Source organism: Bemisia tabaci, chromosome 7 (assembly GCF_918797505.1).
Source record: "Bemisia tabaci chromosome 7, PGI_BMITA_v3".
Taxonomy (NCBI): Eukaryota; Metazoa; Arthropoda; class Insecta; order Hemiptera; family Aleyrodidae; genus Bemisia; species Bemisia tabaci.
In genome coordinates, this window is record NC_092799.1 from 50,702,115 (window position 1) to 50,716,927 (window position 14,813).

At 37.2% G+C, this 14,813-nt stretch overlaps 1 protein-coding gene across 1 annotated transcript; it reads left to right on the top strand.

Annotated features, from left to right (window-relative positions):
* The first annotated feature begins 63 nt into the window (after positions 1-63).
* Positions 64-14,777, top strand: Ttc7 (tetratricopeptide repeat domain 7). Its single transcript, XM_019054807.2, has 9 exons — positions 64-338; positions 1,808-1,959; positions 2,865-3,033; positions 3,912-5,257; positions 6,590-6,725; positions 7,389-7,732; positions 9,246-9,337; positions 10,967-11,151; positions 11,909-14,777. The coding sequence occupies exons 1-8, from the start codon at positions 203-205 to the stop codon at positions 11,097-11,099; spliced, it is 2,508 nt and encodes an 835-aa protein (XP_018910352.1). The 5' UTR covers positions 64-202; the 3' UTR covers positions 11,100-11,151; positions 11,909-14,777.
* The last annotated feature ends 36 nt before the right edge of the window (positions 14,778-14,813 follow it).

Genomic DNA, 14,813 nt, shown 5'->3' on the forward strand with positions numbered 1-14,813 from the left:
GACCAGATGGGACCTTGGGACATGCATCTTTCATCAATATTTACAAGAAGATTTTCAACTGGAGATAAAAAAAATCTGGCCGAGTACCTTACTTCAAATTTTAATTCTGTTTTATCTTTTGCTCTGCATATTCAGATAAGATGTGATAATTTGTCTGTTGCTATACTTTAGTGATAAGAAATTTTTTATAATTTAATCGAATATGACAACTTCCAAAGCTTCTAAAACTTTAGCGCGCATCGAAAATGATATTGAGAAGAGCAGGGAAGAAGGCAACTGGATCAAAGTTATTGAGCTTGCGGAGCAGCTGCAGAGGGTGAAACCTGGTGCAACCACTGGTATGTTGGAGCCACTTCATACTTTTAGCTCTGGGATTTTGAGCAATGCTCCTCACTGATAAGTGTAGAACTAGGTCAGGCGCATACATCACCAACCTCATACCTGCCTTCCCGTCAAGGACTCCAAAGAGCAGATGAAGAATTTCTATCCTAAAGTTCGTTCACACGGTTATTAGTCTCTACAGGATTTGAATGGTGTCGCCTTCAATGGGACGTATTTCTATCAAACAGAACTATGTGCAGGTGGGAAAGATTGGTTGTGCTTGTTGGTGCTCGGGCCACAAGAATGAGTTATTGGCATGCCAGTTACGTAGCTGCCGCCGCGCTCCTCCCACTTCATCCTTAACTCATAGCCCTGTCCGCAATGCTTTAGACACTTGCCCATGGCTCATGGGCCGCGTTCATTTGTCTCAAAGTTCCGTTGCTGAATTGGAGAAGCGGGATTTTACAATCTGTCAAATGGAACTATGTGCAAAGTGTATGAGCCATAAGCATGTATCTAGAGCCTTGTAGACAGGGCTCATGAGTTAAGGACAAAGCGGGAGGAGCGCAGCGGCGGCTATGTCACTGGCACCTTATCAATTCCATTCATTCTTATGGCCCTAGTACCATGCAACGAGCACACCCCATCTTTCCCACCTGCACATTGTTCTGTTTGACAGAAATATGTCCAATTAGCTGTAGGCTTAACCTGCCTCTCCCAATAATCCGGTTGAGGTGTAAAAAGTTCAGTGTCTGCTCAAAGGAAAGTAATTTAGAAACCTCAGTCTGTCATTTGATGCAAAAACAGGACAGTATTTAGTTTACTGCTACCTACAAGACTCATACTTAAAGAAAATTTCAAATAAACTACTGTCAGCTGAAATTCACTTTGATTTGTTTCATTTATTAATCCTATCTTTTGAAAAGCACTGTTTTCCTCCGTGAAAGATCAATCCAGAGGTAGATAAGGTTTCCTGCCTTCCAAAATTTTGCGCGAGCCAAAATAGTGCTTCCAGCTAAAGTGATGACTTTCATTTTTCTTTTTAGTTGTTGACCGCTGGGAAGAAAATTTTCAAATGGTAGTGAGAAGCCTTAATCAACGCTTGTTGTACCATCCTGTGCCAGACGTCGCCAAAAAAAAAAAAATAAATATGAGAGCTTTCCACAATTTTGCCACAAGCTTGGCTTGCGTGATCAGGAATATTATCGACCCCTGGAATAATCATGCTCTTTATTTGTCCATATTTTACGAGGGGATTTTGAAGCAGAAGCTCGTTATTTCATTTAATTACCTCAATTACTTATCTACTTGGGGACAGGCATCTTAGTGTTTCAAAAAGTACGGCGCGTATTCCTCAATTTGAATTTGATCAAATCTAAGTATCCTCCTCTTAAGTAAGTAGTCATACTAACATGTTAATTACTTTATTTTTGTTATTTCATAAATTTAGTTATCTAATTTTGAACTGTTGTCCTTTTATTTTCAGAGTCTTTGTGCAATTTTCTAACGGGTGAAGCCAAGCTAGAATTATATCTGCAAGATAATCCTCCGATCAAGAAAAATGTGGCAAAAGCAAAAAATCAACTAACTGATTCTAAAGATCTACTGCTTAGCGCTGCTTCAGAATTGGGGAAAAAGGTGTGTAGAATATTTGTATACTGTCAATGAAACAAGTTGTAAGTTCATGTCATGTCATGAAGCTCATCAACAGTCGACCCTCCTGGTATTATTTAATCCAAGAGAGGCAACGCAAAAATGAGAAGAAGCTTTTAATTCAACAATTATCCAAAGCCTTTGATAATAAAGAATTCTGATAATCAAGGTTTCCCTCTTTTTGGAAATTCTAAGAGCAAATACCGTGCTTTTTGTTATTTCGCACAAGTAAGATGTTTTTTAAAAGGACTTGCTGGCCAATATTTTTGCCATTTCAAAGTACAAGAAGGAACTTGCTAAATTTCACGCAAATAAAGGACCACGTATGAAAAAGGTACTAAGAAATTTGGTGCCTGCAAAATTTTGAAATTCTTTTTTCTGTAGTGTTCATCCTTACAGCCTCCTGAGCAAATTAAGCTTTTAAAATCTAATTTTCTCTGTGCCAATCCAGTGGAAATCGAGTGTGAAAAAGGCATTTTATGGCTATTTTATACACATAATCAAGTGAGAAAATATAGGTGACAGATTAGGGAGATGAAACGATGCATTTGTCAACTCAGTTCAAAATAAGAGGTTCTACATCTTGGACTCAAAGTGATGTTGCTGCTTCTTTGAGGGACAACACATGTTAAATCGCTAGAAGAGGCACTTTTCAGACGGAATTTTCCCAAGATTGACTATTAGAAAGTTTAGTTCCAAAAGCTCATCTTTCTCAGGAGATCAGTTGGCTGACTAAGTGTTTGTGTTGTTGATTTCAGTTAGAGGGCACTCATGCTTAATGCAATAGAAACAGAATTCACAAACAACAACAGAAACATACAAACAGAATTCACAATACAGAGTTTTAGCATTTTATCTTATCAAGCGTTTCTGTTTTGTGCTCTTTCCAGGCTGGTGTGGCGTTAGACTCTCATCTGCTGCTTGGTAAACTTTTCTATGTGCTTGAAGATTGTGAGGCTGCCTTAGATCACTTTGATGAAGCTGATTTACAGTCTCTGACAGAGAAAACCTTGCCTGGTAGGAGTATTAGAATTGTGGCTGAATCGTATGCAATAAAAGGTATGATCCAGCAAGTATCTCAATTCGCTCTTTAGTGGCCCTACCTTCTCATAACATGTGTCAACTTTTTCCCCATTATTCTCAGTCGAAATTTTAACTTTTCCTGAAATATTATTTTTCTTCATTCATTCAGACTTTCAAAACCAAATCTCTTCCTTTTTCCAAAGTCCCGTTTTCAGTACATTCAATCCTTAATCATAGTAATTATCTATCAAAGTATGATGACTTGATTGACAAGATTGACAAGATTAGAGACAGCCGAGGTAGCATCTTTCAATAGGAATCGAGTGATTATTCTAATAACTCTGCTTCAAGATGTAAGCATCCCTCTAAATAGGCTACAAAGCCTGAATCTGAGGTATTTTATTATTTATATTCTTGGTATTTATCAATTGGTGCTAAAATGGCAAAGACCAAATTAGTAGCACACGCCATTAAAGCTTACGTTGTACCTCAACACCTTAGTGGTCAATGCTTACAACATAGTTTTACAAAATTCCCATTCTTATCCTTTCCTTCTGTTTCTACCAGCTTCTACTTAAAACTAAGGGCTGTATTCATAGTTGTTCCTTAAACAGCTTCTTTCCCTAGGAGATTCATTTTGGTTTACAAGTGATGAAAAAAGATTTAAGGAAGCCCCATAAAAATAGCATCATGAAATGGAAAATTTTGCCAACCTTGAGTAAAATTCAGCATTACAACTTTAGAAATGGATCTTTGCAAGGGATGACATTAATTTACCACTACGAAAGAAAATATAATGCAAATTTTGTTAATTCTTGGGTAGGTTTGCAAGTACCTTAAATTTTTTCAAAATTAGAATTCCTCGGTTATTATTTGCATTATCATTGATCTGGTATATTTTCTCTTGTTCACAGGTTTATGTTTAGAAAAAGTGCCCCTTGCTCTTTCTTCCAAGTTCAAAGCTGCTGAAAGGGATGAGCAAATGATAGACTGTTTCAAGAAAGCTGCCGATCTTGGTCTCCTCTACTTACAAATGCATGATAAGCAGCAACAGCAGCAGCAGCAGCAGCTGTCCGTTGTTGGAAGCGGGACGGGCTCTCATTCACCGCAGCCTGCTGTGCCCCCGTTTGACATGGGTTTGATTCTAGAGACTGCACTCCAAAGAGCCCCTGTTCTATGTATCCAAAATGGGAAACTACCAGAGGCGGTAGATTGTTACCGAAGTATGATCTCTGCAGTGGAAGCCAGCGGAACTCATAGTTTGCGTGTGGTTTTAACAAGGCAGCTAGCAGAAGTGCTTCAAAGAGGTGTGCCTGGCCCATTGTACAAACCTATATCTGATATCTCTAGCACCAAGAAAAAACCAACTGCAAGTCCTTGGAAGCCGAAGAAATACAATGGCCTTAACTTGTTCATCCCAAAGAACGAATATGAAGAAATAATTCTACTTCTGTTAATTAGTGAAGCAATGGCTGTGCGGGAGGCAGTCTTGAGTCAATCGCCCGAGTTCAAAGATGCCAGAAAGAAAGCTCTTTCGAATGCAACCTTGATATACGACTTGTTGGCTGTTACACTTGTCAAGTGGGGACAAACTCCCCTTCTCCAAGAGTCTTTGGAAAGAGCAATGAAATTCTCCTATGAGGAAGCGCATGTGTGGTTTCAATTTGGTCTCAGCCTCGATGCAAATGGCAACTACATTCATGCGTACGCCGTCCTGAAACAAGTCGCACGAATGCTCCCAAATAAAGTTCTCCCATGCTTACTTTTAGCCCGAATCTGTTATCAGCATTTAAATAGGATCAGCGATGGTATCGAATGGAGCAATGAAGCGTTAAGCAGAGAAACTGCTGAGCCTCAGAGTCTCTTGTCTCGGTGCCATTTGTTTATTGGAATTGGCGCTTATTGTTTTGCTCAGTCTAGTCACTTAAAAATAGATAAAGAGACGCATAATCTCAAAGCTTCAGAGGCATTTCTCAAGGCATTCCAGCTAGATCCAAGTGATCATCTTGCTGCATATTATATGGGATTGTTTGCTGCGAACCAAGCTCAGATTAGCGAGGCCATCACTCGAGTCAAAGTAGCTCTGAAACTTCACTCAGAGCATGCTCCGTCTTTGCATTTAATGATACTCTTACTAACAGCACAGAAACAATTACACGAAGCTTATGTTTTGCTTGAATGTGCTCTTCAAGATTTCCCTGATTGCTTGAATCTTCTCTTTGTTAAAGCTCACCTGGAACTTTATACTGTTGGGAGCGAGGTGAGCTTTTTTTCTATTTCATTTTTGCATTCATTCTGACATATTTCTCTCAAAATAAAAAGAGACATATATGACATTTCGTTGTTTCCCTCACAAAAAAAGTCACTCCATTTCAGTGTTGCCAGATTTTTCTACACAAATTGCATTTTGACCAGGAGAATTTTAAGAATTTTTGACCAAAACTTTCACTAATTTCTCCTCTGATCCCATACAAAAATCAGACACATTTTCGACGAAAATTATGCAGGTTTATTCTCATGAAAAACTGAATTTTTTGAGTCAATTTTGCAATCTTGGAATGGAGTTGAGTTCCTTCATGCGGGTGACGAGGATTTGAGACAGAAAAAAAAACAAGTGAAAATTATGACAGTATCAATAGTAATGAACGTGATAAACTCTTTTATGCTTTTTTTACAAACAAGATTATGACATGCAAAATGATGTCATAACCCTGTATAAGTAGGTTTTTTTTGCCGAATAGACAATATTGTGGCAACTCTGAACATCCTTCGTTTTCGCAACACATTGATTGTTTTAGTCTAATTTCCGAGTCAGATTCAGATTCAGATTATTTATTAATAAAAGAAAAAACATAATACAAATTAAGTTAAGGCCACTACAAATAAAATTGCCAAGAGGTCTAGCCTCGTGCGGCAAAAGTAGTAAAACATAAACTAATTATAACAGTTGAGTGATTGTAGTTTCTTTTCCATTTTTTTTTTCCAGTCACTTTTAACACTTTGTTTTTAGCTTTTCTTCTTCTTTGACAAATACTACAATTAAGAGGGGTCAAAATTGCCGTACTTTTCCTACACTGCTTTAAAAAATTTGGCAAGGAAAGTTTTATCTACAAAATTCGACGTATCAAAACATTTTATAGAATGCCTTCTCTAACAGTCATGGAATTCAAGTAAATTTTAAAATTTTCATGTATCAAGCTGTCTTCCTGATGAATTATTTCAATAACCAAAGTGCAAAACCACATATCTTTATTGCAGTGTCTCAAAATTTTTGCTCCTAGTTTATTTTTTGGATGAGAAAAAAGCTATCTTTGTAGCTTGAAATTTATTCAGAATATTCTGTTAACGAGAAAAAAAAATAAGGAAAGTTTTCAAGAAATAATGTTGACCAGTTTTCCAAAGAAGAAATAAAGTATGCCAGGAAGTCTCCAATGTTGCAAATTGAGCGAATTTTCCAAACTCCGGCCATCGATTTTATTCTTAACTTTCAGGAAGCTTCTCTTTCTTAATATTCCAGTCAAACTCTTCTCTTTCAATTTATCTGTTTATGTATGTGTGTTAATTTTGACTTTCAATATTTTTCATGTTTCAGGCTGCTTTACTAACAGCTAAACATATGTTGTCTCTATGGAAAGTACTCTACGAAGAGCAAACCACCCAAGAAAGCACTCAAGAAAACCGTAGTGTCCTCCAGTTATATACAAGTGAAATGTCTGACAAAGACTCAAGTAAGTCTACGTACACTTTTTTGCCTATTTTATTACTCATAGAATTAGTAGCATAAATCGTTGAATAGTTGTCTGATGGCTCATAGTTGGGAACAGGTAAAAAGCAACAGCATTAGTCTAATGGGCTTCTAGACAAGGTATGAATTAAAACAATGTGCAACAAATTATCTTGTCAAATTCTAATGGAGAAAGCGATTCACACAACGAGAAATCTGGAAAGCAACTCCTGAGCAAAATAAAAGTGTTCACAATCAACATTGATTTTTTATGACAGTTGTTTTGACGTCAAAAATTCCTATTTATCTGCATACATGAATACAACAATTTTCATGAAGTAACTGTGAAGTACGCTTTTGAAAAGTGCATCCATTTTAATAAAAAGAGGCAAGCCCAATTTTTTGTAGAATTTTTTGTGTGGTAGGGAAGTTGGACAAATGTTTCACAAGCTAAAGATAGCTTTTCTAAGTCATCAGCGACCGTAGTCTTCGCAGAGCAGTTCAGTTAATTTTAGTAGAGAGTTATTTTCGCAAACACTGCAGGGAAAATACAGGGATACACGTAGGAAATTTGAAAAAAATAGAAACTCAGACAATGGAAGAAATCATGGATGAATCTAGAGGGCGAATATTAAGAGTGTTTGTAATTACTGTTATGTCTTTGCAGATTCCATGCACACGCATTCCGTTGCTGCTTCGAAGGTAGAGCAGGCTCTCTCAGAAGTGGCATCAACAATCAGCTCTGCTGTTCCAAAGCCGGGGCTTCAAAAAGCGTGGATGCTCCAGCTTCACATCTGGGTGTTGCTCTCTGAAATTTACTTGTCGCAGAACCAACCAGACTCTGCTAACTTGTGTTTGCAAGAGGCCACCACAATATTCCCCCTGTCACATCATCTTGTTTTTGCGCGAGGACGTGTGCACGAGTACAAAAGTGAATTCCACGAAGCTAAGCAATACTACCAAAATGCTGTTGCAATCAATCCGGCTCATATTAAAAGTCTTCAACACTTGGTAAGTTTTTTAAGGGGAGTTGTATAAGTCCTTATCTTCACCATGGAAAATGTGCTTGCTGAGGTACACTTTTCTCAGGTTCAACTGGACAGATTTACAGAAACTGTTTTTTTTATATCTTAGATTTTTTTCTAGCTTTAGGCGAGAGGATTTTTAAAAATTTCGAAAATTATTAAAAAATAAAAATATACGAGGGTCGTCTCAAAAGTAAGTTTCCCTATTTTTGTTCTCTGCCACTATTAAAGCTAGAACAAATCTGTGAAAACTTTAAGTCATACTCTCAGCTTTTCAACAAGCTAAAGTTTTTATAATTTGGCCCACTGAGTGCTGAGAAAATGCGGTTTTCCGGAACGATCCTCTGTGCTCCGCAGTTCCAAATTATATCATTTTGAAACTGGACATGATTCCCAAGATGAATAACAGATGATTTGAGCAAATGTTCAATTATTATGTATAATCCTGAGGACCTTACCTTACTTTTCAACGTAGTCTCCGCCAATATCCAAACATTTTTGATACCGTGGCACCAGCTTCCGTATCTCTTCCGCAAAGAACTCAGGTGACTGCTTCAGGAGCCAAGAGTTGACTGCGTGCTTCACTTTTTCATCAGTGGCAAAGCTCTGACCTCTGAAATTTACTTTGAGATGAGGAAACAGAAAGGAATCACTCCGTGTGAGATCAGGAGAGTAAGGCGGTTAAAGTGGATTTCGGAGGTCAGAGCTTTGCCACTGATGAAGAAGTGAAGCACGCAGTCAACTCTTGGCTCCTGAAGCAGTCACCTGAGTTCTTTGCGGAAGAGATACGGAAGCTGGTGCCACGGTATCAAAAATGTTTGGATATTGGCGGAGACTTTGTTGAAAAGTAAGGTAAGGTCCTCAGTATTATGCATAATAATTGAAGGTTTGCTCAATTCATTTGTTATTCGTTGAGAATAACTTCTATCGCGCGAATCATGTCCAGTTTCAAAATGCTATAATTTGGACCTGCAGAGCACAGAGGTTCGTTCGGGAACGCATTTTCTCGGCACCCGGGGGCCAAATTATAAAAGCTTCAGCTTGTTAAAAAGCTGAGAGTATGACCTACAACAACGTTTTTACAGATTTGTTTTAGCTTTAATAGTTGCAGAGAAAAAAATAGGGAAACTTACTTTGGAGACGACCCTCCTATTTTTAAATACATAGGTAGAACAAATGCCATGCCATCCGTTCATTTCATAAAGGAACCATCTTGTTGGAGGTAGGCCCTTTTCAAAAGTATCAGCAAATAGAGTCGTCTAGAAAAGAACGTGTTGCAGCCAAACAGGTGGTGAGTGTCTAGGAGTTGATTCCCTGTCCATTAAGAGTAAATTTCTGTGGGAAACGCAGTCTGTCAAAATTGTGGGTGTGGCCTTTTTTCTAAATTACCAACTCAGTCGTTTTCACCTTAGATTAGACCACATTACAGAAAATCTAAGCAGCATAAATTCATTACGTATAAAATATGATCAATGCATTTTCTATTTTTAATTTTTCAGGGTTTGATGTACCATTACCTAGGGCAACAAAGACTAGCTGAAAAAACTTTACGAGATGCTGCAAAATTGGATCCTCATGCACCGCAAACTTGGTAAGTATCAATGCATCTTCTTTAGCAGCAACATGTTGCTTTAATCAATATGGATACACTTATATACTCTCTCTCCCATCTATGTAGAGGCGGGGGGTGGATGAAACATTAAAATATTTCTGCAGCTGCCTCTAAATTCGGAGAGGAAGAAGGTGGATTGTAACAATTCATGAAAGCAATAATAGCAGCTAAATCAAGGTCAAGTAATTAAAATCCAGAGTAGATGCTAGTAAATACTTTTTAAACATGGAGATAGGTGGAAAATAACTACTTCTCCAACGATACTGTTAGCTAAATGTTGCGGATTCTTGTCAGACTTTGATTTGAAAACTCATCAAGATAATATCTTGGAAACTTTGGTGGTTTTTCTATTCTGTTCAACAAATATTTGTAGAAAATGTTGAGCACTAAAGTTGATTGGCTTTTCCTTAAAAGATATAAAGGAGTAAAATGCCATTTCTTTGCTTACCTTTTGAACTCTTCGTTCGCCTTGAAGGACCCCAATCAAGAACTTTTTTTCTCAGTTTAGCCATCAATATATTAAATAGAACATAACTTTTTAAGGAATGGAAAAGATGTTGTTCGGGAATGGGTGTCCCGCTACGTGAAGATGCCACCCTTTATACTCTGTGCTTTGCTGATGATCAGGTGGTAATAGCTCAGGACGAAGAAGATGCGAATTACATGACGCGTAAGTTAGTGGAAGTATACTGAAAGTGGGGAATGGAAGTAAATGTGGTTAAGACGGAGAAGTTGGTTATCGGTGGTGATCAGCAAAGCATTGAACTGGAGGATGTCCAGAAGATTCTGGACTGTGAAGAGTATAAATATCTAGGAGTTTTGTTAACTAAGGACGGAAATTTGGATGGAGCTATTAAAGATCGGAATGTGCAAGGCAGGAAAGCTATCGCGATGCTAAATGGGGTTCGCTGGGACCAGAGTATCTCCAAGGAGACCAAAAGAAAAATTTATAACGTCATCGTGAAGAGTATCGTAACTTACGGGAGTGAGGTCTGGCAACTCAAGAAAAGAACTGAAGACATGCTCAGGGCAACTGAGATGGACTTTTGGCGAAGGTCTGCTGGGATATCGAGAAGAGAGCGTATCCGCAATGAAAAGGTACGCGAGATAATGGGTGTCGAGAAGGACATCGTGCACGATATCAGGTCCAAGCAGTTGGTCTAGTATGGACATGTGCGAAGGATGGCAGATGATCGGTTGCCCAAGCAGGTCTTCGATTGGGTTCCTCCTGGAAGGCGACGGCGTGGACGTCCTGAGGAAGGTTGGCGACAAGGGGTGGAGGAGGAGATCAGAAGGTGCCAATTGCCTGATGATCTCTGGGAGGATAGGGGGCAATGGCGATTGGGCGTCGCAGAGCGCGAGGCGGCGCTATAAAAGCGACTTTATGTATGTATGTACACAACTTTTTAATTCGAAAAAGATACTCAGTAAATCGAGCCCAAGCAGGGAGTCAATAAAAATTTCTCTGAGTACTTGACTCCCTCATTTCTGGAATTATTTTCGGGACTGTCCTTATTTATTTCTCTCAATGTTGGCAGCGTTTTTTATTTTTCTGTGCTTGACATTTGGTCATTCTAATAGCGCATTTTTCATGCTCATCTGTTTCAGGTACAATTTAGGGAAAGTTCTGGAAGTGCTTGGAGAAGTAGAGAGTGCAACGGACTGTATGGTCACTGCCCTTCAAGTGGAAAAGCATTGTCCTCTACTGCCATATTCAACTATTCCGTTAGCATTTGATTGAATCTATTTCCTCTCTTCCTAGGATTTCTTTCTGCGTCAGGTTGGTTTGCAAGGTAAGCAGTCAAACAAGAGCTGAGAATCTCAACCTATTTGTGCTCGGAGAGAACCGCTGTTTTCACTCATTTTTTTATTTACTTTGACAAGATGACAAAAATGGCCTGATGGTTTTTAAAAGCCTTTTGAAATTTCTTTTCAGTCTCTTTAAAATTATTCCTTCAAATCTCCAGAGTTTTTACAATCCTTTTTGGATTTATCCACTAAAATATGGTAGTTCCTATTTCTCCCAGATTTCTCTCCATAGGCTATTTTAATTTTAAATTTTCATGAAGCAATGTCTGCAAAAATGATCTCCTCTGGGGCCCAGTTCACACGGTTCAATTTCTCATCAAACTTCTCCTCTAACTCTATTGAGTGAAAATTTTTTCTATCTTAATTGGACAGTAAAAATTCTCATCCGATTATTTTAAAAGAAAAGTTTAATTGTGTGAATTGGACTGAAAAGGAAAAGCAAGTGTAAAATCGTCTGAAAATCAACACACAGTTTTAAAATTCTCCATCCATGTTTCTGCACTATTAGTTTTGAACTCACATTTTTAAGTCTGAGATGCCAAAATTACAGGATGATCTCTTGTTGAGTTCGATGAATATTATTAAAATATAGTATTCAGATTGGTTTTTTAGTGCTGCAATCTTTTGAAGTTATCTTCTTTCACAATTTTAAATCGCACCAAACTCAAGGTAATCATAGCAAATTTATCAGTTTTTTTTAGCTCAATGATATTTTTTAACTTCGAATTGTTTTGTTCTCAGGTACTGGATGGCCTCACTTTGGAGTGAATAATTTTTTTGGAATCTACAGGATTGGTCTCATCTATCATAAAACTTAACACTGGTGGAGGATTTGTATCTCACATCACTTTTCTTTCAAATATCTGTGGTAGAGCTATTATTGAACCATTTATTTAATTTTTGAAGTTTTATTGAAAGGCTTGCCGAAAGAGTTTCCTCGTATCAGAAACAAAAAATTGTAGCCATATACTTATTTTTCATACAGAGATACTGCATTGTTCAACCATTCAAGCTTTGCACAAGCAATATTTATTGTGTATTGGCAAAAATAACTTTCCCAGCCATGAACGGTAGACTTTGAAATTGTCAAGTTGGATTATTTAAACAAAATTCCAAAAGAGACATGGGCGGATTTTAAAGTTGTGAACTTTAGTCTTCAACATTGCAGTGTAACTTTTTTTGCTGATTATTTTTTAGAAAAAAAAGGCTTTGGTATAGGATTTCTGGCATAATAGAGCTAAAAAAATTACTAAAGCCTTACTTTGGCAGATAATTTTTTTCCTGTCAGTGAAATCTATCATCAAAATTTATTATCTCTTAATGAAACCGAATGAGGGGTGTGAGAAAATACCCAGAGAGTTTTCAAATTTGCTAGAAGTTGAGGTATAAGTGTGTAGGTTTGACATGACTTCTCAAATTTCACTGTTTTCAGTTCGTGAACACTAATCTCAAAAAAAAAAACGGTCATTTTATTCCCAGAAGAATACGACTTGCTAACTTGAAAGAAGGATAATAGTGTTACGTATCAAGTTTTTACTTAATGTAGTGTGTTAAGTATTTACTTTCTATCTTTTAATGGTGGACAGATCTGTTTTAAGTCTTTGATTGACAAAATCATCAAAATACATACCTATAGACGCTATTAGTGTTAAATCACAGTAAAGCGATGTAAGCAGATTTATTTTCTTCGGTAGCATCGGAAGAGATTTGTCATTTTTATCGTTTGGAAGAATACGTATACGTTACCACAAATAGCGTCTAAAGAGGTTGAAGGCTGAGATTCTTTTGTTAATAGGCAATTACTCTGCCAAATACCTTGTATTTTTCCCTCCTCAACTCCTGTTTCTTTAGGGTGCACATTATTTTTGAAAGCTCTTTGATAGCATTTATCTGGCCGTTCCAACTGAGATCTCTGTTAATTTAATTGACGTATTTTGTAAAACTTAATGGGAACAACGGAGCTCTTCATTTGCAATTTTGATAATCAAAAATATTTTAAGTATCGAAGAAAATTCTGAAATTGGATGTTTTCGGCTCTTTAGTTGTTAATTGATTTTGACAGAAGTCACATTTTGGTAACTTACGGTGACCAAGAACTCTACATCTGTTTAATTCGGGAGTTAGGAGATCCTTAGAGACTGATTGAGTTAGGAAATCAGTAGAAAAAGTCAAGGAATTTTTGGAGACGTGCTGTGCATTTGTCGATGATCGGTATTTATCGACCCTGTGGTCTTCGGACGGTATTTGATCTTTTTCATTTATAGTTAAATGGAAATTCGTGAGCTTTAAGTTTAAAAAACCAAGTTTTGGCCGATTTGATTTATGACTAATGAATTTGTGTTTTGTGATCCTCAAAGCCTCTTCTGACAAAGCAATGGTTTAAACTTGTCTGAATACTTGGTGAAAGTAAAATAATAGTGATTTTTCCAGAACCTAGTCTTACACCTTGTGCAGCTTGCAACTTAAAAAAGGAGAAATATTTGGCTTTTGTTAAATTATTGCAGATCTTGTCAATTAGGAAGAAAGTTCGATTCACCTGCTATCTTTATGAGTCAAATAATAGAGGAAATTCAGTCTCATATTTCTGCTTTAACCAGATCAGAGAATGGTCTCATTTACTCCGATGAACAAACTTTGAGCAGCTGACTCTATGGTAAAATCAAGAGACCTTGTATATTCAAATCGGCTGGTTGAAGAATTGCTTTTACATTGTGCCAGTGCTACTCTCATCGAAAAGGGAGAGAAGAATTACCAAAAAAGTCTTGAGTGTTTGTAAAATCTCTCATTAAGAAATTTTGCACCAACCATATATGGTTGAGATCGTTCTTTGCTTTAGATGAACAGAAATATGAGATTAAATTTTCGTTATTATTTGCCTCTTACTGATAGTATGTAGATGAATCGAACATTATTGCTCATTGAAAAGATCTTTCAACAAAAATCAAGTATTTCCCTTCCTTCAGATGCAAGCAGCACAAGGCGTAAAACCAGGTTCTGATGAAATCACTATCATCTTACTTTTAATAGTTGAGTTTTGGTACAAGTTTGAACCTTTTTTTTCGTCAGAAGAAGCTTTGAGGGTCACAAAACACAGATCATATTTTTCAAATTTGCCACAACTAAGTATTTTAAAAACTCGCCATTTTCTATTGATAAACATGCATTTCGTTGATCTACTTACCAGTCTTATCAGGTAGTGAAGAGACCTTTTCCCTGTTCAGACGGAAAGAAGGTCTTCAAGCCAATTAGAATAATCTTTGCTGTAAATTACTCCATTTCTGAGAGGGCACCTTCAATTTTTTCCCTCCTCTGTCCATTTCCTGGCACCTCATAGATTTAATCAACATCTCTCAAAATTCTCTTTCTATATTCTTTGGAATAAAAATGTAAAAGGGAAAGTTTGTTATTATTATTTATCATTCCATGGAGGTGATAGTTGTATTTTGCGTCTTTGTAAGTTGTTGACTTCTTTCTAAGCTAGCTAAGTATACTTTGTCTGAGAGCCCATTGCTGGATTCTTGTTGTTACCATGTAATAGATTTTCAAAGGTACTTACATCAAGAGTAATTGTTACGTTTTTCAATAAAGCTCTATTCGTTGACTTGTTAAATGTGGTCTTTCATTTCCTTTTGATGCAGACGGAGTA

Coding starts and splice junctions, on each gene's coding strand:
- Ttc7 (XM_019054807.2), top strand. CDS start 203: ATGACAACTTCCAAAGCTTCTAAAACTTTAGCGCGCATCGAAAATGAT. Junction 3,034..3,911: donor TGAATCGTATGCAATAAAAG/GTATGATCCAGC, acceptor TCTTGTTCACAG/GTTTATGTTTAGAAAAAGTG. Junction 6,726..7,388: donor AATGTCTGACAAAGACTCAA/GTAAGTCTACGT, acceptor ATGTCTTTGCAG/ATTCCATGCACACGCATTCC.